The sequence below is a fragment of the Genypterus blacodes genome, unplaced genomic scaffold (assembly GCF_046128005.1).
Source record: "Genypterus blacodes isolate CSIRO-AG114 ecotype Tasmania unplaced genomic scaffold, CSIRO-AGI_Gbla_v1 ptg000209l_1, whole genome shotgun sequence".
In the NCBI taxonomy this organism is placed as follows: domain Eukaryota; kingdom Metazoa; phylum Chordata; class Actinopteri; order Ophidiiformes; family Ophidiidae; genus Genypterus; species Genypterus blacodes.
In genome coordinates, this window is record NW_027467008.1 from 409,999 (window position 1) to 432,792 (window position 22,794).

General features: G+C 50.3%; 2 protein-coding genes across 3 annotated transcripts in view; one reads left to right on the plus strand and one right to left on the minus strand.

Moving 5' to 3' along the window:
• Positions 1-3: 3 nt before the first annotated feature.
• h3f3d (H3 histone, family 3D) lies at positions 4-2,127 on the minus strand. Its single transcript, XM_076169690.1, has 4 exons — positions 1,998-2,127; positions 1,117-1,251; positions 874-1,027; positions 4-434 (listed from the first exon to the last, which is right to left on the minus strand). The coding sequence occupies exons 2-4, from the start codon at positions 1,242-1,244 to the stop codon at positions 306-308; spliced, it is 411 nt and encodes a 136-aa protein (XP_076025805.1). The 5' UTR covers positions 1,245-1,251; positions 1,998-2,127; the 3' UTR covers positions 4-305.
• Positions 2,128-3,337: 1,210 nt separating this feature from the next.
• Positions 3,338-22,794, plus strand: part of trrap (transformation/transcription domain-associated protein) — a 60,049-nt gene continuing 40,592 nt past the window's right edge. The window contains exons 1-37 of one of the 2 annotated variants that reach the window (XM_076169607.1): positions 3,338-3,389; positions 4,291-4,465; positions 4,808-4,857; positions 5,062-5,172; positions 6,114-6,218; positions 6,467-6,550; positions 6,845-6,901; positions 7,031-7,156; positions 7,513-7,590; positions 7,925-8,013; positions 8,494-8,590; positions 8,739-8,877; positions 8,978-9,056; positions 9,655-9,889; positions 9,985-10,321; positions 10,423-10,520; positions 10,602-10,796; positions 10,891-11,082; positions 11,164-11,329; positions 11,418-11,674; positions 11,781-11,981; positions 13,040-13,191; positions 14,196-14,395; positions 14,669-14,886; positions 15,022-15,219; positions 15,363-15,623; positions 15,706-15,867; positions 15,960-16,056; positions 16,150-16,271; positions 17,558-17,728; positions 17,948-18,016; positions 18,897-18,917; positions 19,591-19,710; positions 20,006-20,125; positions 20,298-20,462; positions 20,551-20,732; positions 20,989-21,187. In XM_076169607.1, coding sequence (XP_076025722.1) covers positions 4,366-4,465; positions 4,808-4,857; positions 5,062-5,172; positions 6,114-6,218; positions 6,467-6,550; positions 6,845-6,901; positions 7,031-7,156; positions 7,513-7,590; positions 7,925-8,013; positions 8,494-8,590; positions 8,739-8,877; positions 8,978-9,056; positions 9,655-9,889; positions 9,985-10,321; positions 10,423-10,520; positions 10,602-10,796; positions 10,891-11,082; positions 11,164-11,329; positions 11,418-11,674; positions 11,781-11,981; positions 13,040-13,191; positions 14,196-14,395; positions 14,669-14,886; positions 15,022-15,219; positions 15,363-15,623; positions 15,706-15,867; positions 15,960-16,056; positions 16,150-16,271; positions 17,558-17,728; positions 17,948-18,016; positions 18,897-18,917; positions 19,591-19,710; positions 20,006-20,125; positions 20,298-20,462; positions 20,551-20,732; positions 20,989-21,187 — 5,253 coding nt within the window. In that variant the 5' untranslated portion in view covers positions 3,338-3,389; positions 4,291-4,365. The remainder of the gene's footprint in view (positions 3,390-4,290; positions 4,466-4,807; positions 4,858-5,061; positions 5,173-6,113; positions 6,219-6,466; positions 6,551-6,844; positions 6,902-7,030; positions 7,157-7,512; positions 7,591-7,924; positions 8,014-8,493; positions 8,591-8,738; positions 8,878-8,977; positions 9,057-9,654; positions 9,890-9,984; positions 10,322-10,422; positions 10,521-10,601; positions 10,797-10,890; positions 11,083-11,163; positions 11,330-11,417; positions 11,675-11,780; positions 11,982-13,039; positions 13,192-14,195; positions 14,396-14,668; positions 14,887-15,021; positions 15,220-15,362; positions 15,624-15,705; positions 15,868-15,959; positions 16,057-16,149; positions 16,272-17,557; positions 17,729-17,947; positions 18,017-18,896; positions 18,918-19,590; positions 19,711-20,005; positions 20,126-20,297; positions 20,463-20,550; positions 20,733-20,988; positions 21,188-22,794) is intronic. The other variant, XM_076169608.1, reaches the window with a different exon arrangement.

A 22,794-nucleotide genomic window follows, 5' to 3' on the forward strand; every position in this document is an offset into this window, starting at 1 on the left:
ATCTGAGGTAGCGGAAGGTTTATTTACAGCATGACTAGAGATCAAACATGCACACAGAGTTAATTAATGTTCAGATTCTGAAATCGAAGATAAACAAAACCTGAGAGAAGCAGAATTGGAGTTTTCAGACTGCACAGATTTCGCTCTATTCTAAAGTGAACAGGAAGCAGAGAATCCAGGGAAAGTAAAAAAGATCACACACCATGCCTAAACCTACAAACACATGCCGCACATGCTGGTAAAAGTCCAGATTTACAAAACAACCCAACCAGTCCCACCCAGTAAAAAGATGTCCTCCACATCATTTATGCACGCTCTCCTCTGATTCGCCGAGCCAGCTGGATGTCCTTGGGCATGATGGTCACCCTCTTAGCGTGGATGGCACACAGGTTGGTGTCCTCAAAGAGCCCCACCAGGTACGCCTCGCTGGCCTCCTGCAAAGAGAACGAGGGACACACGGTGAGTTTACTTAACACACTTAACACCTCACACAGCGCTGCTGAGGCAACAGGAGCTTGGTTTCTTCTGGATCAATATTTACTCAGAAATTCACATATTAATCTCATAGAAAAACAAAACAATGTTATACTTATTAGCCTGTAGTTCCCATATCTGTAATAAACACTCAATCTTTCAATGTTTATTACAGATAAACATTTACTCTGCTGGAGTGAATCCTCTTCAGTTCACTCTTATGGAGCTGCTTTACCTGGGGTTTGGAAAGTCCCCTGAAAAGTTGCTCGACTTTGAAGTTGCGACAAAAGCGCTCGCACCGCAAATGATTCTCACACACTCTGCATTCATAAACCAGCCACACAAGCAGGTGGCTGCTGGTGGGATAGTGGTGTCCCAACCACATTCTTGTTTCCTCACCTGCAGAGCTCCGATGGCTGCACTCTGGAAGCGCAGATCTGTCTTGAAGTCCTGTGCGATCTCTCTCACCAGACGCTGGAACGGGAGCTTCCTGATCAGCAGCTCAGTGGACTTCTGGTAACGACGGATCTCTCGCAGGGCGACGGTGCCGGGCCTTAAAGAGTGAAGAAGAAAGTCCTCAACATTCTGCTGGTCTCCAATGATGAGCATCACAGCAGAGAAGAGTGATGAGAACCACTGTACCTGTATCTGTGCGGCTTCTTCACTCCGCCTGTAGAGGGCGCGCTCTTCCTGGCAGCCTTGGTAGCCAGCTGCTTCCTGGGCGCTTTTCCTCCGGTAGATTTACGAGCGGTCTGCTTAGTACGAGCCATTCTTCACCTAGATACAATCACAACAACAAAAGGATCAGAACAAGCGCTCCTTTTATAAACTTTCAAGACAACACGATGGCGCCAAGAGCGGCCGATGACCGGATCGGCGCGCGGAGAACGCAAAGCAGCTGCACGGAGGACGTCATCGCTGTGTCTTATAAACACATAATAACGTAAACTGAGCGTCCTCTTCTTATTCAGCCCAGAGTGTAGGAGACAAACGTGTTTTCATAGCTCGCCAGGCTCAGTGTGGCGCTCAGCGGACACCATACGGGCTCCGTCCGCTTACCGGCGCCATCGGAGCTCCTCATCCCCCAAACAAACCCCCTCACCGCCTCCATTATGTTGCATCGCACACTCACGTTCCCAGCTCGTCGTTTACGAGTAGATTTGAAACTAGCATTGAAGGGGCAAAATGGCGCCAGCTAGCTCCCACACGGGCTCCCACGGCCACAAAAACTCACTGTTCAAAGCCACACCGGTTTTAACTAATAGGTCATAAAAGAAGACAAAGCGATATCATTTTACTTTTTAATAAGCGGAATTCCCCAAAGAACAGCTTTGACTCAAGAGCGCCTGCGGGCTAGCTCACATGCTAACGAGCTAAGGCGGGCACTGTTTCCTCATACTGACGCTCGGTTCAGATACATTTTAAGTTTCCCCCGATTGGAAACCAAAACAAAACACTTTATATCCGAATACTACTGACAATCCATTTAGAGGAACACTAATTATCTCGAAGTCCGCGTTTACCTTTGTTTTTGTTGTGGTCGTTGTCGTCACTATCTCGACTTCTCAGCGCGATTCGGTGAAACCTATTACGTGATGGCGCGAGGGGTATTTATAGCCTTACGAGGACACGCCGAAGCCCCGCCCGTATAATCCCTGTTCGTCAGACCTCTGTCGTCATAGCTACAACAGACAGGAATGGCGCAAGAACACACAGTGTGGGACAATGTGGAGGAGTTTGAGCTTCGATTTCTGTTTGAAGTAACTTCTTATGATTTTTCAGACAATTCCAATAAATGGAAAAGGAAGACAGAGAACACAACACCTTTTAAATAATTAGGTATTATTTATTACATAGGTGTAATACCTAAATAATAGGTATTACACCTATGTAATAAATGTAATATCAACGTCTACAACGTCTTCCTTTCGACACCTACGATGAATATTATTTCATGGTATTATACCTTATATTACACCTTACAATTATAATACCTCATATTTACAGCCAGCTTCCGTCTTACACAATTCAGAGAAAGCATCAATATACATTCATAAAAGTTTAAAACGCAGACAAATGTGGCATTGGACAAATTGATCATATTTTGCTTGTAAAAATGTCTGGATTGATTAATAAATAACAGTCTGCATTTGTGTTCTCACAATGTGTGAAAACAAAAACCACAGTTTCAAATTTGAGTGGTTTGAAAGCAGATGAGTGCAAATAAACGACTTTCCAGAATTAGTAAAATTACAATGCCAAAATAAAAGTTCTTTTATTTACCTATAATGTTTGAGATACTGTTTGTTGGGCTAGCACAGAGAAGGGTGTACGACAATTGATATCAGAGTAAAAAACGTGGTAGATTAAGTTGGACATGCTCGTGAGAAAACCTTTCTTAACTGTCATTTTATTTTCTGATAGCACAAAATAAACAAAACATTTCCGTCTCCATATCATTTTTGCGTGGTTCTGAATGTGTTTTGACTTTGTAAAGCTAAAAATGCTGTTTATTCGGAGTCTGCGTCGGGCCTTCAGTTTAACCCTCAAGCTGCTGGAAAGCAAAGCTGCTTGTGCAGTTACCCGCAAAATTACTTCCTGCACAAACAACCCCGAGAGCCAGAAGACCATCGAAAGCGATGGTCTTACAGCGACTGGCTTGTACTTTGTATCCTTCCGCTAGTTCTATACTCTGCCATTCTAACATTTCTTCTTCATACCAGGAAACAGCGAATGCATTTCTTTATCATTTGTAACCACATTAAGCTAAACACTATAGATGCTGAGCGAAAGTGCTCAGTAAAGTGGAAAGATGGCGCACTATCTGCGGAGGGATATCACACGGGGTCCCGGCTTGTGTGAGCGCTGAGCGGCGGCGCGGCGGGTCCAGACGCTGATCTCTGCCGGTGGCGTTGGTAAGTTTGTAGGGAAATGCTTTTCTTACAACTTGTGCATGTTTTTCAAACCTCACGCTTTCTTAAAAACTAGTGTTGCGGTCATATGTGAGCCGCCTCTTATCGACGGAAAGCTGCTTTTGATCTGTGACTTATATTCATTTTGTGCAGCAGCGCGAGCGCTTTCTTTCTTCAGAAGAACTAGCTCTTAAGCTAACTGGAACTGAAGCATAATGTCGGACTCGTGTTCCTGCTGCAGTAGTGTTTGTTAGCAGAATGGCTGTATAATGTCTTTAAAGAGCTTCAGCGATGTGCGGGTTACCTTTTTGGCGCCAAGAAATTTGTTTTTAATTCACAAACAGTGATGTGTTGTTCAAAAACGGCTAGCTGGCGCTTGTTGTGACGTCATCAAGGCGCGTCCATTACAGGGCATGTTTGTGAGTTTGTTTGCCAAACGCCGCATTTCCCCTCTGATTCGAAATATAGCAAAGTAAATAATGATAAAGTTAATATAAAGTTAGTAAAGAGGTTTTGCCAATCAATTGTTTACATGAGCGAGCAAAGACAGACAACAGAAAATGAAGAGAAGTAAATCCATAAAGAGAAGCAGGCTGTGTGATCGTGTGAAGACAAACAGCAATGTGACAGCAATGAACCACAGCTAGCAAAGGATATGTGTGAATGACATAATTATGATAGTTGAAAGTACTTGTAGGTACAGTTATTACAGGATGACATCATGTAGGCAGCTTCCCCACACTGACACACCCCCACCTTGGACATTTAGAAACTATTTGGCATTCAAATAAGAATAACATATATCTATTTGTATCATAATTTAAGTTTCTATCTGAAGAGCCACTGTGTTGCTTCTGCTGCTGATGTTGTTGTTGTGTTTCCTCTCCTGTGTGCATGAACCCAGAGTGAGCAGTGAGCAGGCTGCCTGTCTGCCCACTTCCTGCCGCCTGTCTGCCCTCTTCCTGCCTCAGCTGGCAGCATGGCCTTTGTGCCTGCACCGAGCCCCACTGTGGTGGACCAGACCACACTGATGAAGAAGTACCTGCAGTTTGTGGCAGCGCTCACGGACGCTAACACACGTATGTTCTCCTTGATCTGCTCAAGCGTTGAAGCAGGTCTTACTTACAATAAAGTTTAATGTGACATATTGTCATTATAATGAAGTGCTTAGTGTTAGGAAGCTGCATGGGCGATGTGATGAGAGCGATGTTCTTTAGTCCAGACAAAGGTACGAGTGGCTGTGAGAGTGCGTGTGTGTGTGTGAGTGAGTGTGTGACTGTTTTGGTACCTTTAAAAAATCTGGGCGGTGAAAGTCAAACTGATAAGATCTGAGCGCCCATGCTGAGCAAACAGAGAGCAGGAACAGAGGAGTGTCCTAACCCAGATTGATTAATGGCGACTCTTTGTCCTTCAACCCCCAGCGGATGAAACCAAGCTGAAGATGATGCAGGAGGTCAGCGAGAACTTTGAGGTGAGTTTGATGAATGGCTGTGCGTGTGTTATGGAGAATCCTCATCTTCTGTGTCTCTGCTGATGGATTATGATAGAGTTCTCTCTCTCTCTCTCTCTCTCTCTCTCTCTCTCTCTCTCTCTCTCTCTCTCTCTCTCTCTCTCTCTCTCTCTCTCTGTGTGTGTGTGGCTGAATCCTGACTCTTCCTCTGCTTTCCTCTCTCAGAATGTGACGTCTTCACCTCAGTACTCCACCTTCTTGGAACACATCATCCCACGCTTCCTCACCTTCCTGCAGGATGGAGAGGTGCAGTTCCTTCAGGAGAAACCCACGCAGGTAAGAGTCTGTGTCCACAGAGTCATCCACACATGTTTGAGCTTTCCTGCTTACACACATGAAGTACACACAGTGGGGAAACAAGTGTTTGATCCTTTTACTGATTTTGTAAATTTGCCCACTGACAAAATCCTGAGTGGTCGAGTGAGAGAGAGAGAGAGAAGGAGAGATTGGATACCAAAACGAAACCTAGAAAATCACATGATATAAAAGTTATAACTTGATTTGCCTTTGATCGTCAGCCTCTCACAGAGCGTTTAGGAGCCACACACATTTCCTCCTCTCGTTTTAAGGAAGTGCTCCTAATCTCAACTTGTTACCTGAATAAGAGACACCTGTGCACACGATCAATAAACCCTCTATTAAAATCATAAACTGTTGCTTTGTTTGTCAGTAGGCAAACTTACAGAATCAGCGAGGGATCAAATCTTGACTTCCCACTGAGCTGAGGGAGAATTGTAGAAGAACTTTAGATGCTGTGTGTGTGTGTGTGTGTGTGTGTGTGTGTGTGTGTGTGTGTGTGTGTGTGTGTGTGTGTGTGTGTGTGTGTGTGTGTGTGTGTGTGTGTGTGTGTGTGTGTGTGTGTGTGTGTGTGTGTGTGTGTGTGTGTGTGTGCGCGCGCGCACAGACCTCCAGCAGCACCAGGCTGTCTGGGTGTAAATGCTGCACCTAAATGAATCTGATTGGATATTATCCACTAATGGCCCATCTGCTGACGCTAGAGCGACATCAGTGCTCTGTCTGAAGCCATGCGACGCTCCATTTGCTGCTCCGCTATGCCCGCCTGCTCATCAAGCCACGTTTGATTTAAGCTCTCTCTGTTCACGCTCAGTGGAAACGACGCTGCTAAACTGTGAGAAGTCAGTCTCTGTTGTTGATCACAGACATCTGTAAGTGTAAACAGCACGAGCTCGTCTCTTTGCTTTTCTCCCTCTCTGCAGCAACTGAGGAAGCTCGTGCTGGAAATCATCCATCGCATCCCCACAAACGAACACCTTCGTCCGCACACCAAGAACATCCTGTCTGTGATGTTCCGCTTCCTGGAGGTACGAGGATTCATCTGTGCAGCGTCTCACTTGTTGCTTTAACTCTTTTAGATTGAACTCAAACTCTGCTCCTTTTTAACGGCTTCATATTGGGAGGGTTAGATGATACTACTTTGCATTCAAGCTTATTATGGTGTCAAAATGAAATGGAATCTCTGCTGAATGAAGCTAAATGTTTCCTCCTATCAGTGCAGACGAGCTGTTAGCTGACTGCTCTTCACCGCCTGTTTGCTTTGTTGTCTCTGCAGATTGAGAGCGAGGAGAATGTGCTGATCTGCCTCCGGATTATTATCGAGCTGCACAAACAATTCCGCCCACCGATCTCTCAAGAGGTGAGAAAATCAGCACAGAGTCGTGGAAGTGATTGATAGGAAATGGAAAAACCGGAGTTCTTAGCTGAGTAATAAAGATGAGATTAGTTGTGTTTGATGTTTGCATTAAACGGTCTGAGCGATGAGCGGCTGCTGCAGCACTTGGTCTTCCTGCAGATGAAGCCAGTCATGCAGAAGAAGAACTTCTTATTAAAGAGCAAAAAGCACATTTGTGAAAGTGATTGCAGTGCCAGAGACGTATTGTGTATCATTGAACACCAGATTAACACACTTTCCATAACCGCCTCTTCTCAGATTCATCACTTTCTGGACTTTGTGAAGCAGATTTACAAAGACCTCCCAAAAGTTGTCGTAAGTACAAACTCAGCAGAAGAAGATGTTTGAGTTGTGATGTCATCATGGCTGCACAGGGTTCTGTCTCTCGCTGACGCTCCATCCTCTCTCCTATCGTCCCCCTTCGTCCTGTCGTGTTCTCTCCAGGCCCGGTACTTTGAGAACCCTCAGGTGATCGCAGAGAACACGGTTCCCTCTCCGGAGATGGTGGGGATGATCACATCTGTGCTGGTGAAGACGGCGCCTGAGAGGGAAGACAGCGAGACAAGAACGGTGAGCAAACCAAACCTGGTGTGTGGGAGCGTGTGACCTCTGTTACACACTCACCGTCTGTAACCACCGGGGGGCAGTAGTGTACCATGAGTGGCTCAGACAGGAAAGGTGACACGATAACCTGAAGCAGGGGTGTGTGTGTTCATTGATGCAGAAGTGGCAGATACATGTAGATCCTCTTCTATCTGTCACTCATCTGCTCAGGTCTCATGTCAGACTGTAGGTGCTGATGCTGAATGTTCACTCTCACCATCGTCTAGTCGTTACACTCCTGCTCACTCTGCCTCTGTCTGTCTGTCTGTCTGTCTGTCTGTCTGTCTGTCTGTCTGTCTGTCTGTCTGTCTGTCCGACTCCAGCACACCATCATCCCCCGGGGCTCCCTGTCTCTGAAGGTTCTGGCTGAGCTTCCCATCATAGTGGTGCTGATGTATCAGGTAAACTCACCAAGTCTCACTTATGTCTATGGGTTAGGACATTTAGTCATTTCATGTTTGATCTACTGTTTGTTTAAATACCTGACTGACAGAATTACATTTTAATATTTCAAACACAAAGGGCTTTATAATAAAATGATCTGCAGTAATTTGAGAAGTCGTCTTTGTTGTCAGTTATGTCTTTATTTCTGTCAGTAACAGAGTTTGACACATCAGCATTTATTAATCATTGGAGTAATTACATTATAACATTTATATAAACAAATCCTTGAGTGACTTCTGTGCTGATCAGCTGCTCTTCTTCTCCTCCTCTCTTCTTCTCCTCTCCTCTCAGCTCTACAAACTCAACATTCACAACGTGGTGTCAGAGTTTGTGCCTCTCATCATGAACACCATCATGCTGCAGGTCTCTCCACAGGCCAGGTAACGTGTGTGTGTGTGTAGGTGTGTGTGTGAGGCAGGAGCTTGATGTGCTTTCAACACATTTAGTTTTCCCTTTACTGCCTGTGGAATGAGTGTGTGCACGTTTAAAGTGAATTGATTCTGTGTTCCCTCTCCTCCTCCTCCTCCTCCTCCTCCCCTGCACTCAGTGTGTTGACGGTGTTGACACTTTGCCTGCCAGAGCCCAAGTTAAAATCCATTTGGGGGGGGAAGTTAAAATGGTAGAGATTGGCTTAGCAGGAGGTGAAGCAGGATTGTGTTAAGCATTCCAAACACACAGGAAATGGAGCAGAGTTCATTAATGGAAACACATCAGCAGGCTGCAGGGAGGGAGGAAGGCTCCTACAGCTGGAGGACCTGGGAACGCCACTGCTACATGTATGACAACATGCATGAGTCCGAGTCAGCAGTGACTGATGTGTGTGTGTGTGTGTGTGTGTCTGTGTGTGTGTGTGTTTGCAGGCAGCACAAACTGTATAACAAGGAGCTGTACGCCGACTTCATCGCAGCTCAGATCAAGACTCTGTCCTTCCTGGCCTACATCATCCGCATCTACCAGGTACACACGCACGCACGCACGCACGCACGCACGCACGCACGCACGCACGCACGCACGCACGCACGCACGCACGCACGCACACACACACACACACACACACACAAAGCTTTGGTGTTAAAATTGAGCTTATAAACTGTGTGTGTGTCAGGACCTGGTGGGTAAGTACTCCCAGCAGATGGTGAAGGGAATGCTGCAGCTGCTGTCCAACTGTCCCTCAGAGACGGCTCACCTGCGCAAGGAGCTGCTCATCGCAGCCAAACACATCCTCACCACCGACCTCCGCAGCCGTATGTACTGCACACGCACACACACACACACACCCTGCATGCTTCCTGTGTTAGATTTGAAGCTGCATCATTAAAAGTTTGTCTTCTTGATGTGTTGCAGAGTTTATTCCCTGCATGGACAAACTTTTTGATGAATCCATCTTGATTGGTTCTGGCTACACGGCTCGAGAGACTCTCAGGTAATTTCTGTGTGTGTGTGTGTGTGTGTGTCTTGTGCGTGCGTACGTGTGTGTTGGCGGTCACTTGATCTCATTGATGTCAGCGTGCTCTCCTCTCTCCTGGTGGCTGATTGCTACTCCAGGTGCAGGTTAAGTGTCCTCGCATACTAATCAGGCGCTCCACAGAGCGGCTGGAGCTCTGAGGGAGGCAGAGTGTGTGAGCGAGTGTGTGAGGCTGTCAGGCTGTCGTGTTCAGCCTCGTCTCCAGGGGGCAGGCTGTCCACGCCGCCTCCCACGGGTCAATCTGAAACCACCTTGACCCTTTTCTTCTTGCCAAACCGGCTCACCTCATCAACACAATAGCTGTCGTGTCACATTAGCGCGGCCAGACAGGCGGACGGGAGCTGGCAGGATTATCAGTGTCAGTTTTTCGCTCACCTTCTCTCGCCGCTAAATTCCAGAGCTGCTTTTTCTGAATCGATCCCGCTCTTCCTGTCTTCTTCTGTCTGCCCGGGTCTCATTACGCTGTGGTGTGAGAGCAGCGCTGCAGAACGACACGCTGAGGAAGTCTAATGATTTCATTCTGAGGTTGTAATGTGGCTCGTCTCTTCTTGTCCAGGCCGTTGGCTTACAGCACGCTGGCAGACCTGGTACACCACGTTCGTCAGAATCTGCCCCTGACGGATCTGTCCCTGGCCGTGCAGCTCTTTGCCAAGAACATAGACGACGAGTCGCTCCCCAGTAACATCCAGACCATGTCCTGCAAGCTGCTGCTCAACCTGGTGGACTGCATCCGCTCCAAGTCTGAGCAGGAGAACGGGAACGGGAGAGACATCCTGATGAGGATGCTGGAGGTAGGAGGAGGGGCGATGAGGAGGAGATGGACTAGTGAAGTCGTGGAAGTTGAAACGTGAAAGTGTCTTCTCTGGTCTCTTCTCTTGTCTGTCAGGTCTTTGTGCTGAAGTTCCACACCATCGCTCGCTACCAGCTGGTGTCCATCTTCAAGAAGTGTAAGCCCCAGTCAGAGATGGGCGTGGTGGAGACGGCGGCGTTACCGGGGGTCCCTGCCACTCCCACCCCGTCCACCACGCCCGCCATTCCCCCTCCTGCCCCTCCCACTCCCGTCCCCGCGGCCCCTCCCCCTCCCACCACCTCCTTCGACCGGCAGGGCGAGAAAGAGGACAAGCAGACATTCCAGGTGTCGGACTGCCGCAGCCTGGTGAAGACGCTGGTGTGCGGGGTGAAGACCATCACCTGGGGCATCACCTCCTGCAAGGCCCCCGGAGGTGAGGCTCTCCTCCACACACACTGACACATTCACACCACAGGGGGTTGATTGATAAGTGCTGATCCCGCTCTACGTCTGCTTCCCTCCTCTCCCCTCCAGAGGCTCAGTTCATTCCCAACAAGCAGCTGCAGCCCAAGGAGACGCAGATTTACATCAAGCTGGTGAAATACGCCATGCAGGCTCTGGACATCTACCAGGTAAGAGCACCAAAGTGCTCCAGACAGGAAGTGTGTGTCCCCTGTGTGTGTGTGTTCTAACACCACTGTACCTCCTGTCAGGTGCAGGTGGCCAATAACCAGCAGACGTACATCCGGGTGGCCAACTGCCAGACTGTACGCATGAAGGAGGAGAAGGAGGTGCTGGAGCACTTTGCAGGAGTCTTCACCATGATGAACCCGCTCACCTTTAAGGAGATCTTCCAGACCACCGTGCCGTACATGGTGGAGAGGATCTCCAAGAACTACGCCCTGCAGGTACGAGCCGCCGCCCGGCGTGCAGAGGAGACCGAACGCCGCTCGATTCCTGTGTTCAGATTCCGTTTGAGTCTGTTGTTCTGTCATCCATCAGATTGTGGCGAACTCCTTCCTGGCCAATCTGTCCACCTCCGCCCTGTTTGCCACCATCTTAGTGGAGTATCTCCTGGAGAGGCTGCCTGAGATGGGATCCAACGTGGAACTCTCCAACCTCTACCTCAAGCTCTTCAAACTGGTCTTTGGCTCAGTGTCGCTCTTTGCAGCGGAGAACGAGCAGATGCTGAAGGTTAGGAGTCTGCAGTGAGACGGGCTGCTGTTCTTACCTCACCTCTTCCTCTCCATTAACCTGTGTGTCCTGTCTCTGCAGCCGCACCTCCATAAGATAGTCAACAGCTCTATGGAATTAGCCCAATCAGCTAAGGAACCCTACAACTACTTCCTGCTTCTCCGGGCTCTGTTCCGCTCCATCGGTGGTGGCAGCCATGATCTGCTCTACCAGGAGTTCCTGCCTCTTCTGCCCAACCTGCTCCAAGGTGAAGCCTCACACAGCTTCAACACAGCTGCCACTCTCTCTTCTTTCCTCTCTCTTCCTGCTCACACACGTTTCCTCTCCTCCCTCAGGTCTGAACATGCTGCAGAGTGGCCTTCACAAGCAGCACATGAAGGACTTGTTTGTGGAGTTGTGTCTGACGGTGCCGGTGCGTCTGAGCTCCCTGCTGCCCTACCTGCCCATGCTGATGGACCCGCTGGTGTCGGCGCTCAACGGCTCTCAGACGCTGGTCAGCCAGGGCCTCCGCACGCTGGAGCTGTGTGTGGACAACCTGCAGCCCGACTTCCTGTACGACCACATCCAGCCTGTGAGGGCGGAGCTCATGCAGGTAGAGGCCGGCAGCTCGTCTCATCATGTGGCTCTCTCTCCCCCTGCCTGCCCCTAGTGGATGAATGTGTAATGACCCGTCTCTCCTCTTTCGCCCTGCACTCCAGGCCCTGTGGCGAACGCTGCGCAACCCGGCGGAGAGCATCTCCCACGTGGCGTACCGCGTGCTGGGCAAGTTTGGGGGCAGCAACAGGAAGATGCTGAAGGAGTCGCAGAGGCTGCAGTATGTGGTGACGGAGGTCCAGGGGCCCAGCATCAAGGCCGAGTTCACCGACTGTAAGGCCTCCATACAGCTGCCCATGGAGAAGGTACGGCTCCACTCTCCAGAGGAAAAGTTCAGTCACTCTGTTACTCAGACTGGAAGCAGTTTGAAAGCCATTGATCCTCCTGCTGCCTTCAGCTTTGTGTTTCAATTTAGGAGCAAAGAAAGAAGCAAAGGGAAAGTAGCTTTGAATTTCTCATTATTGTTCTCCAGAGCCAACAATACATCCTTGTCAGGTGTGTGTGTGTGTGTGTGTGTGTGTGTGTGTGTGTGTGTGTCTGAGAGTAAGAGAGGTAAAATGAGGAGATGTGTGTGTGTGTAATTAAATCCATCCCTGCTTCTCCTCCTCATTCCCAGTCAGTAATCATCAATCCCGTGCCGGCCACCATGACAGTGTTATTTACTCTGGCTAATGGCCGCTCCGTCTCCTCAGCCATCCATCCGTCTGTGTGTTTGCCGTCAGCGCGGACACAGGGAGCCGCACACGTCCACGCCGAGGCGTTAATCTCCCTCTGACACGTTCTGCATCCGTGCAGCTTAAAACTCTGTGATGTAGACAGAGAGCTGAAGTTAGGAGTGTGAGGATGAAGGGAGGCTCTGATGGAGACACTCAGAGGGGCTTCAGATCAGATCCTCCTGCTCTCTGGGGTCTTTGCTTCTTATTGTCGTCATGACTGCAGGAGCCGCGTTCTGGCAGCAGTGTGTGTTCAGAGTTTTGCCTTTAAACATCCAATTTGATGTCCATGTACTTCCTGTTTAAAGTCCCAGAGTCTTGTCAGAGGACCTTTAATATCCTGACAGGTCCACAATCCTGCAGCTTCCCCTCATCTCCTCTCCTCCTCCTCCTCCTCCCTCTGCTCTGAGTGGCATTAATTAGTTTATCTTCTCTCCTTTAGTGCTTGGCGTTCGTGTCTTGTCGGCCCATAATGTAGGAATCATGAGGCCTCTCTGCTGCCAGATGGAGCAGATTCATCCTCTCTGTGTCTTTAGATCGCAGTCTTTGTTCCCATAGTGATACTTTTATAAACACTTTGTTCAAATCTGGTTGGTTACCCTGTTTGACTGTGTAGTGATGAATCCATGTGTGTGTGTTGTGACCCTCAGGCCATAGAGACGGCCCTGGACTGCCTGAAAAGCGCCAACACAGAGCCCTACTACAGGCGGCAGGCCTGGGAGGTCATCAAGTGTTTCCTGGTTGCCATGACGAGCCTGGACGACAACAAGCACGCCCTCTACCAGCTCCTGTCTCACCCCAAGTAAGGACACACAACAACGCACAACAACCACTCTCTTGTCGCACCTCTGCCACTTTAGCCTCACCAACTCTGTCTCGGGAGTGGGAGGGGCTAATTACGCCCTCACATGCCCCGCCCCCGCCCCCCTCTGGCAGGAGACAGGAGCAGAGGAACAGAAGGGGGTGTGTGATGTTGGGTTAGTCACATTACCATCATTGATCCCCGGGCAGGAGCTAATTGACTTCCCTCTGTCTGTTTACACTGCACACACACTCCTGCTGCACACACCAACACACACATACACACACGTGCACATCTCTGGGGGGATGATGAAGTATGTCAGTGATGATCGGGGGGCTGCGCCTGCTGCCTCCTCCTGTCCTCCCCTCATCAACCACTTCCTCTGTCTGCCTTTGCCTCATCTTCCTCCTTCCATCTTCCTCGCTGCTGTCGGCGGGGAAGAAGTGAGCGTTTCAGTTCAAAAAGAAAGTCAAAGATGGAGAGAATCTATTCAAATCCCATGTGGGGAGAACAGAGCAGCGTGTGTGTGTGAGGCGCTCCTGCATGAGTGAAAGGCGATTGATCTGAGGCTCTGTCCACTGTGCCCCCTCCTCCTCCTCCTCCTCTAAAGAACAGTCTTCTAAATGGTGATAATGAAATGAAGCGATCCATCAGCTGTGCCTGTGGCGTGTGGCATTATAAAACACAAGCTCAAGCACGGAGCAAACAGCTGCTCCATCACAACGCGGCTCAGTCGCCTTCAGCTGCAGTAAATAACCAAAATACCAGAGAGGCAGAGAAGCAGAAGGGAAGGAAGGAGGAAGAATGGCAGAGCTTGTTAAGTTCAGCTTGAGGGATGCAGGCAATTAATGCAGCAGCGTCTCAGTGAGACATTGAGATCAGGAGAAGAAGCTCCACAAGAAAGGAACTCAAAGCTTCTCAGGGATAAACTATTTAGATCTAAAGTGTTCTTGTGTTTCCATTGTTATTTGTCGGTGAAACATCGTCTGGTTTTCTCTCTGCAGCTTCACGGAGAAGTGGATTCCCAACGTCATCATCTCTCACCGCTACAAAGCCCAGGACACGCCGGCCCGCCGCACCTTTGAGCAGGCCCTGACCGGCGCCTTCATGTCGGCCGTGATCAAGGACCTGAGGCCCAGCGCTCTGCCCTTCGTCGCCAGCCTGATCCGACACTACACCATGGTGGCTGTGGCTCAGCAGTGTGGTGAGGGACACACACGCACACACACACACACACACACACACACACACACACACACACACACACACACACACTCTCTCTCTGTCCTCTTCTCCTCTGATGTTAGCTGTTACTCCAGCGCTCGCAGAAGAAAGTGGCTGTTTCACTGTTCAGCGTTTTGTAACCATTAAATCTGAAGCAGAGTTTTCCTGTTTCTCACACACACACACATACACACACACACACCTGCACAGATGTCACCTCAACCCTCTCCTCTCTGTCATCTCTCCATCTCAGGTCCGTTCCTGCTGGCATCCTACCAGTTAGGCAGCCAGCCCAGCACGGCCATGTTCCACAGCGAGGAGAACGGCTCCAAGGGAATGGACCCGCTGGTTCTGATCGACGCCATCGCCATCTGCATGGCCTACGAGGAGAAGGAGCTGTGTAAGATCGGCGAGGTGGCCCTGGCTGTCATCTTTGATGTGGCCAGCATCATCCTGGGCTCCAAGGAAAGGGTCAGTCTCTCTCCCTGTGACCATGAGGAAGATTAGTACTCTATTATCTTATCAGCAGATGTAAAATATGAATCCATTCATCTTCTTGGCCTCTCCTCTCCTCTCCTCTCCTCACCTCTCCTCTCCTCTCCCCAGGCTTGCCAGCTGCCCTTGTTCTCCTACATCGTGGAGCGTCTGTGTGCCTGCTGCTATGAACAGGCTTGGTACGCCAAGCTCGGCGGCGTGGTGTCCATCAAGTTCCTGATGGAGCGGCTGCCGTTGATCTGGGTGCTGCAGAACCAGCTCACCTTCCTCAAGGCCCTGCTCTTCGTCATGATGGACCTCACAGGAGAGGTGAGAGGAGGAGGAGGAGGAGGAGGGGGAGGAGGAGAAGGAGGAGGAGGAGGAGGAGGAGGAGGAGGAGGAGCAGAAATCATCTCAGAAATTGATTTCAAACTCTAGCTTCTCCGTTTATCTGAGCTTTTCGTCTCACGCAGGTGTCGAATGGAGCCGTTGCCATGGCGAAGACCACCCTGGAGCAGCTGCTGGTGCGCTGCGCCACCCCGCTGAAGGACGAAGAGAAGACGGACGAGCTCCTGGCCGCCCAGGAGAAGTCGTTCCACATGGTGACGCACGACCTGGTGCGGGAGGTGACCTCGCCCAACTCCACCGTCAGGAAGCAGGCCATGCACTCTCTGCAGGTCCTGGCCCAGGTCACCGGGAAGAGCGTCACCGTCATCATGGAGCCGCACAAAGAGGTGAGGAAGAGGATGGAGGAGCGGAGCGAGACAGACGTGAGGCGATACATCTCTGCCTCACACACTTCTGGTTCCTCTTTAGGTTCTGCAGGACATGGTTCCTCCTAAGAAGCACCTGCTGCGTCACCAACCAGCCAACGCTCAGATCGGCCTGATGGAGGGGAACACCTTCTGCACCACCCTGCAGCCACGCCTCTTCACCATGGACCTCAACGTCATGGAGCACAAGGTGTTCTACACCGAGGTGAGAGGGGCGCCGCAGACCAGATGACGGTACTATGATGTCATCTGGCTCAGTCAGACTTCACGCTGACACACTGCTTCTTCTCTCTGCAGCTGCTGAACCTGTGTGAGGCAGAGGATGCTGCTCTGATGAAGCTGCCCTGTTATAAGAGTCTTCCCTCCCTGGTTCCTCTCCGCATCGCCGCCCTCAGTGAGTCGGCCTGATGTGATGTCATCTTTATTCTTCTTCCTCTCCGCTCATTCTTCCTCTCATGACTGTCCCTGACGCTCTGTGTTGCTCTAGATGCTCTGGCTGCCTGTAACTACCTGCCTCAGTCCAGAGAGAAGATCATCGCCGCTCTGTTCAAAGCTCTCAACTCCACAAACAACGAGCTGCAGGAGGCGGGGGAGGCGTGCATGAGGAAGGTCAGTGCCACACACGCACACACACGCACACACACGCACACACACGCACACACACGCACACACACGCACACACGCACACACACACACACCATCCTCCTCTGAGCGGCGCATTCAACAGTTTTGTACTTTTGTGCAGTTTTTGTGGAATTAGCATTTTTATTTGTTGTCCCTCAGACATCATCTTCATCATCTTCATCAGTCTCAGGTGTAACCAGCGTGTTGCACTCTCTGTATCGCTGCTAAATAGGCGCCACAGTCTAATCACTCCGTCTCTGCCGTGTAGTTTACAAGCTGCTTTGCTCATAAAGAGAGGATTTATTAAAAATCTCTGCTTCCTGTCACCATGACGACCAAATGGAACAGAATTTGAAAATGTCCATAATGGGCCCCATCTCCACTCCTTATGTCCCTTCTACATTTGAACTTGAAGGCGTTCTCTGCCTCTGTTTAGTCCAGAGCGTCCCGTTAACGTGTCCCGTGGGTCTGGCAGAGTGGCGAGGACTCTTCATGTTTTCCTCCTTCCTCTCCTCCCCTCTTGTTGTTTTTGTCTCCTTGTCCTTTGTCCCCCTGTAACTGTCCGTCCCTCCTTAGCCTCTATTCATCCATCATGCCTCTTTGTCACTGCTCTCTCCGCCGCTCTGCCCTTCATTCTCCCTCCTCTTCAGCGCCCTGATGTTGCTCTGCCTCTCCATTCTTTCATCTCTGCTCTACTCCGCTCTAATGAGCGCTGCCACTGGCCGATCAATACAGGATGGAGTGTTTGTTCTCTGCGCTGAGAGGAAAATGAATGTGGCTGCCATGCATCATTCCCTCCTGTGTGTGTGTGTGTGTGTGTGTGTGTGTGTGTGTGTGTGTGTGTGTGTGTGTGTGTGTGTGTGTGTGTGTGTGTGTGTGTGTGTGTGTGTGTGTGTGTGTGTGTGTGTGTGTGTGTGTGTGTGTGTGTGTGTGTGTGTGTGTGTGTGTGTGTGTGTGTGTGTGTGTGTGTGTGTGTGTGTGTGTGTGTGTCACGTGCCCTTCTCTTCTTTGAACAACAAAGCCCCGTGTCCTAATTTCAGCGGCTTTAGTTCCTTAATGGAGGACAGGAGTCTAATGGAGAGAGAAGATGATTGTTGTAAAGAGAATGAATGATTGATGAAGGGAGAGGATTTGGGTGTGAAGATGAAGAGGCACATAAAGGATTAATATGTTAAACTCTTGACTGATCCATACATAGAGGTGCTCAGTGACATTAAAGGCTGTGTGTTGTGTGTGTTTTGATCCGTGTGTGTGTCCGTGTTGTGTTGTAGTTCCTGGAGGGCGCCACCATCGAGGTGGACCAGATCCACACACACATGCGCCCCCTGCTGATGATGCTGGGCGACTACCGCAGCCTGACGCTCAACGTGGTCAACCGCCTGACCTCTGTGACCCGGCTCTTCCCCAACTCCTTCAACGACAAATTCTGCGACCAAATGATGGTGAGACCCAGCTCCTCCTCCTCCTCTTCCTCCTCTCTCAAGTCTTCACCTTTTGCCGTTTGATGGATGCCTTTAATCCTGAACGTATGGCGGCGCGGCGCAGTATTTAATCACCGCCTCGTCCTGGGAATCCAAGCTTTTAGGTGTGATTGTCAATTCCTGTGCTTTACGCTCACACACTCTCATTCTTCTCTCTCTCTCTCTCTCTCTGTTTGTCAGCAACACCTGAGGAAGTGGATGGAGGTGGTGGTGATAACACACAAAGGAGGCCAGCGGAGTGATGGCAGTGTGAGTATAGATGCTTCACACACACGTACAGACAGCATCCCTACATAAAGCCATACTCTCATAATGTCGGCAGCTCACTCACACAATGTGGGCGCCCCGAGTGAGCGTGTAAGTGGAGGTGAAGGTGCTGAGCTGCTGTAGAACCACCTGACCCGGCACAGAGGCAGACTCGGGTTGATACATCTGTCTCCTGGCTCCGGCTTTGTTTTGTTCCCTCGCCCGGCTCGCGGTCCAGAGAAATCACCTCCCGATGCATAAAGAGCCCACAGTCGCATGCCGTCAACTTCTCCCCAGCGCCGCCGACGCCGCCTCCTCCCAAAGAGTCGCGAGTGGCCATATTACAATCAATGATTAATTAGGCGGCAGGCGGGCGGCGGCGGGCCCAGCGCTGCGCCGCCTCATTATCTCCCCGACAGATAACCTTGTAACGGCAGAGAAAAGGTGAGAGAGGAAGAGGGGAAAGAGCCGCCGCCTCCTCTTCCTCCCTTCCCTCCCTCCCTCTCTCTTTTTTGAGTTCATAATTCCCCGTCTCAAAGCGTTGCGTGTAATTAGATGCAAATTGGCCCTTTGTCTCCCGCTTCCCTCCGCTCCGGTCTCTGTGACTGCTGACAGCCACAATACGGCCGAGGTCACCGGGTCAATTAGCTCCGCCTGATAATGACACAAACGCACCGGCGAGGGACAGAGCGGGACCGGGGAGGATAGACGAGGATGGAGGGAGGAGGAGGAGGAGCGGTCCAGAGGTCAAACATAAAGTGTTCAACTGTCTTCCCCCATTTGTGCCGTTATCACTCTGTCTTATATGCCACACACACACACACACACACACACACGCCTTCACACTCTGCTGACTCTGACCATTGTCTCCATTCCGGCACAGCCTGCGTTGGAAGGTGTGGAGGTGAGCTGCGGCCCGGCGTTGCGCCCTCTGTTGGTTACTCTCTGTCAGTGATCTTTAAACCTTTTCTGAAGTGGAGCCGCTGTTGCCGTCCGTGCGTCTGCAGTGGCGTTGTGGTAGTCGTGACGGTGGAGCCGCCCTCTTCCCTCTTCCCTCTTCCCTCTGTGTCTCTGTGTCTCTGTGTGCTCGTCTGTAGACAGTTTGTCTTAGTTTGACTGTTTCAAATGTCCACTTCTCCCTCTGTTGTCCTGTAGAACACATACGTAGATGATGTTAGGTTGATGTTAGCAGCTCCTGTGTTGTCCTCTGTCTGTCTGTCTGTCTGTACTGTAGGCCTTCATGCTGCTGTCTCTGACCTCTGCTCTGACCTGTTTAATGAGCCTAGTTTGCACTTCCAGTACCACGACCCCGACTTAGATCCGTCCTACTGTCTCCACGGTGGCATCGCGACTCGATCCTAACCGTCCTGGCGTGAGCGCTCACTCACCTGCTCTCTCTCTCTCTCTCTGTCTCTGTCTCTGTCTCTGTCTCTGTCTCTCTCTCTCTCTCTCTCTCTCTCTCTCTCTCTCTGTCTCTGTCTCTGTCTCTGTCTCTGTCTCTCTCTCTCTCTCTCTCTCCCTCCCTCCCTCCCTCCCTCCCTCCCCCTTCCCCCTCCATCGCTCTCTTCTTCCTCCAGGAGATGAAGATCTGCTCGGCCATCATCAACCTGTTCCACCTGATCCCGGCCGCCCCTCAGACGCTGGTCAAGCCTCTGCTGGAGGTGGTGATGAAGACGGAGAGGGCCATGCTCATCGAGGTAACGGAGCAGCTTCAGCCTCCATGGAGCAGAGAGGAGACGATGTCATCAGTTTACTCTGTTATCAACCAAAACAAATGAATCCATTCACTCAGGAAAACAAGTTTAGCTCTCTGTAGCTCTCAGGAAAACTTCTCTTGTTACCTGAGGAAGATGATAATAAGTCTTAAGTCTTTAACTCCACTTCACAGCTTTCCCTCTGTTTGTGTGAGATTAGTGTGACATGAAACACAATGAAATGCTAAAATCAGTAGAACTACATGACAAAAACAAATAAACAATCTTCCCCTCTCAGGCTGGCAGTCCATTCCGGGAGCCTTTGATCAAATTCCTGACACGCCACCCATCTCAGACGGTGGAGCTGTTCATGATGGAGGCCACGCTGAACGACCCCCAGTGGAGCCGCATGTTCATGGTCAGACACAGGCACACACACACACACACACACACACACACACACACACACACCTCCAGCTTCATCCGTTCCTATTCAAATAGCCTGTTAAGTTCTTTGCTGCCTCAGTAATGAGTCGGTGATGAATTGAGTCGCTTCCCTTCACCCTGTTTTCGTCTTTGTGTACATGCAGAGTTTCTTGAAACACAAAGACGCCAAGCCCCTCAGAGACGTGCTGGCCTCCAACCCCAACCGCTTTGTCCCCCTGCTGGTCCCCGCCGGTACCGCAGCCACCGTCCGGCCCGGCTCTCCTTCCACCACCACGGCCAGACTGGACCTGCAGTTCCAGGCCATCAAGGTAAGCACGCCGGTGTTAACATGCTGTGTTCAAACGCTGCCAAACCGCCGCCGTCCCTGTGTTTGAGCTCCTGACCTTCTGTTTCCAGATCATCAGCATCATCGTGAAGAATGATGAAGGCTGGCTGGCGGGGCAGCACTCCCTGGTGAGCCAGCTGAGGCGTGTCTGGGTCAGCGAGGCCTTCCAAGAGCGACATCGCAAAGACAACATGGCCGCCACAAACTGGAAGGAGCCCAAGCTGCTGGCGTTCTGCCTGCTCAGCTACTGCAAGTATGTACACACACACACACACACACACACACACACACACACACACACACACACACACACACGCGCCAAGGAGGGACACAGATGGAAATAGCTGGAGATCTGGGTCAGGAAGTGATGGGGACACAGTTTGGGTCTTAAACTCTGTGACCTCAGTGTTTCCTGATGTTTCTTTAAAGTAATTCTGCTAAAGTTTGATTTTCCCTCATGTTTGCCTCCTGAAGTGCACTGAGCTGTGAACTCCTCTCTCCCCCTGAAGGCGTAACTACTCAGAGATCGAGCTGCTGTTCCAGCTGCTGCGTGCCTTTACGGGCCGCTTCCTATGCAACATGACGTTCCTGAAGGAGTACATGGAGGAGGAGATTCCCAGGAACTACTCCATCGCACAGAAGCGGGCCCTGTTCTTCCGCTTCGTCGAGTTCAACGACCCGCACTTCAACGACGAGCTCAAAGCCAAGGTACGTGCAGCCGAGCGCCGAGCTTCACCTCTCCACCCTTCCACCCGCGCTCCTGGAGCCGGAATTAATGTCAGAATGGTTACAAAGCGTAACATGCATCCATACTCTGTGTGTGTGTGTGTGTGTGTGTGTGTGTGTGTGTGTGTGTGTGTGTGTGTGAGACAGATGACCTGCTGCTGCAAGCATCCCTATCACTTAGGCTGCTGTCTAATTAAGCTCTGGCACACACTCACACATGCGCGCACACACATACACAGGTGTCTCTGCCTTTATGTTCACACAGGTGCGTGTTGTTACATTTTGTCTCTGTGGCCTATTGACTGAACTATATAGCAGAATAAAGAATCACACCATGTCAAATTCTGCCTATATTGTTGTTTTCCCCCTTAATGATCCTCCTGTGTTTGTGGCAAATGCTAGGTGTGTGTGTGTGTGTGTGTGTGTGTGTGTGTGTGTGTGTGTGTGTGTGTGTGTGTGTGTGTGTGTGTGTGTGTGTGTGTGTGTGTGTGTGTGTGTGTGTGTGTGTGTGTGTGTGTGTGTGTGTGTGTGTGTGTGTGTGTGTGTGTGTGTGTGTGTGACAGACAATGAAAGAGAGAAATGGTGTGAATGTGTATGAGAGTGTTTCGGTGTACGAGCCTCAGCGTGGGTGTGTGTGTTACTTTCACTGACATTTAAATAATTGACTTAACATTTTCCTGGAAACATGGTGCCACAGGGAGGTGTGTGTGTGAGGTGTGTTTCTGGGGTGTCATCACAGGGGAGCAGAAGAGATTTCACTTCAAACTAAACACATTGGCTGCTTTGTTGGAAATGTTCATTTCCGACTGTGTGTGTGTGTGTGTGTTGGAAAGCATCAGCAGTGAATCATCCGTGATGTCGCCGCCTTACCTCCATGTTGTTTCTATTCTTTAAAACAAAAATACTTTTGGGTTTTTGTGCCTCTTCTTGTTCCTCAGCATTCAGGCAACAACAACACACACACACACACACACGCACACAAGCTCACAAACAAGAGGAGCAGATTTGCTGCTCACTGTGTTTTCACATTCAACTAAACTTCATCTTTGTTCTCATTGTGAGGCTCCAAAGGTAAACGTTTCCCTCACACTGAGCTCGTGTCGTTTCCTCTCAGGAGATTGGTGCAAACTGTTGTTTGGTAGAAAAAAGGTGTGTGTGTGTGTGTGTGTGTGTGTGTGTGTGTGTGTGTGTTTGTGTTTGTGTGTGTCATAGTGATTGAATGAATGAAGCAAACCTACATGAATGATTTTCCTGCCTGTTCTCCATCTTGGCTCTCCTGTAAAGGCAGACACACACACACACACACACTTTAACTCCTAACAGCTCCTCTTCTTACCTGGGCTCCACTCTGGGCCTCTGCTTGGGTGGTTGGGACACGAGTGCAGTATGGAAATGTGTGCATCATCGCCCTGTGAGCTGAGAGAAGCTTCAGCGTGAACAGGAAGACAGGCTGGTGTCTCCTCTGGTGTCTGTGTGTGTGTGAGCCATTAACCATGCATATGCCGCTGTGAGTAATGCGCTGAGAGGAGCTGGAACATACGGCAGCGGCGGCGTCTCGTTCCTCTCTGAGCGATGCCCCGTCGGCCCCT

Bases quoted from the DNA above. Each gene is read 5' to 3' on its own strand.
- h3f3d (XM_076169690.1), bottom strand. From the start codon at position 1,244: ATGGCTCGTACTAAGCAGACCGCTCGTAAATCTACCGGAGGAAAAGCG. The intron at 1,028-1,116 runs GTACAGTGGTTC...TCACTCTTTAAG, and splicing joins AAGAAGCCGCACAGATACAG to GCCCGGCACCGTCGCCCTGC. The intron at 435-873 runs GTGAGGAAACAA...TTCTCTTTGCAG, and splicing joins CAGCCATCGGAGCTCTGCAG to GAGGCCAGCGAGGCGTACCT.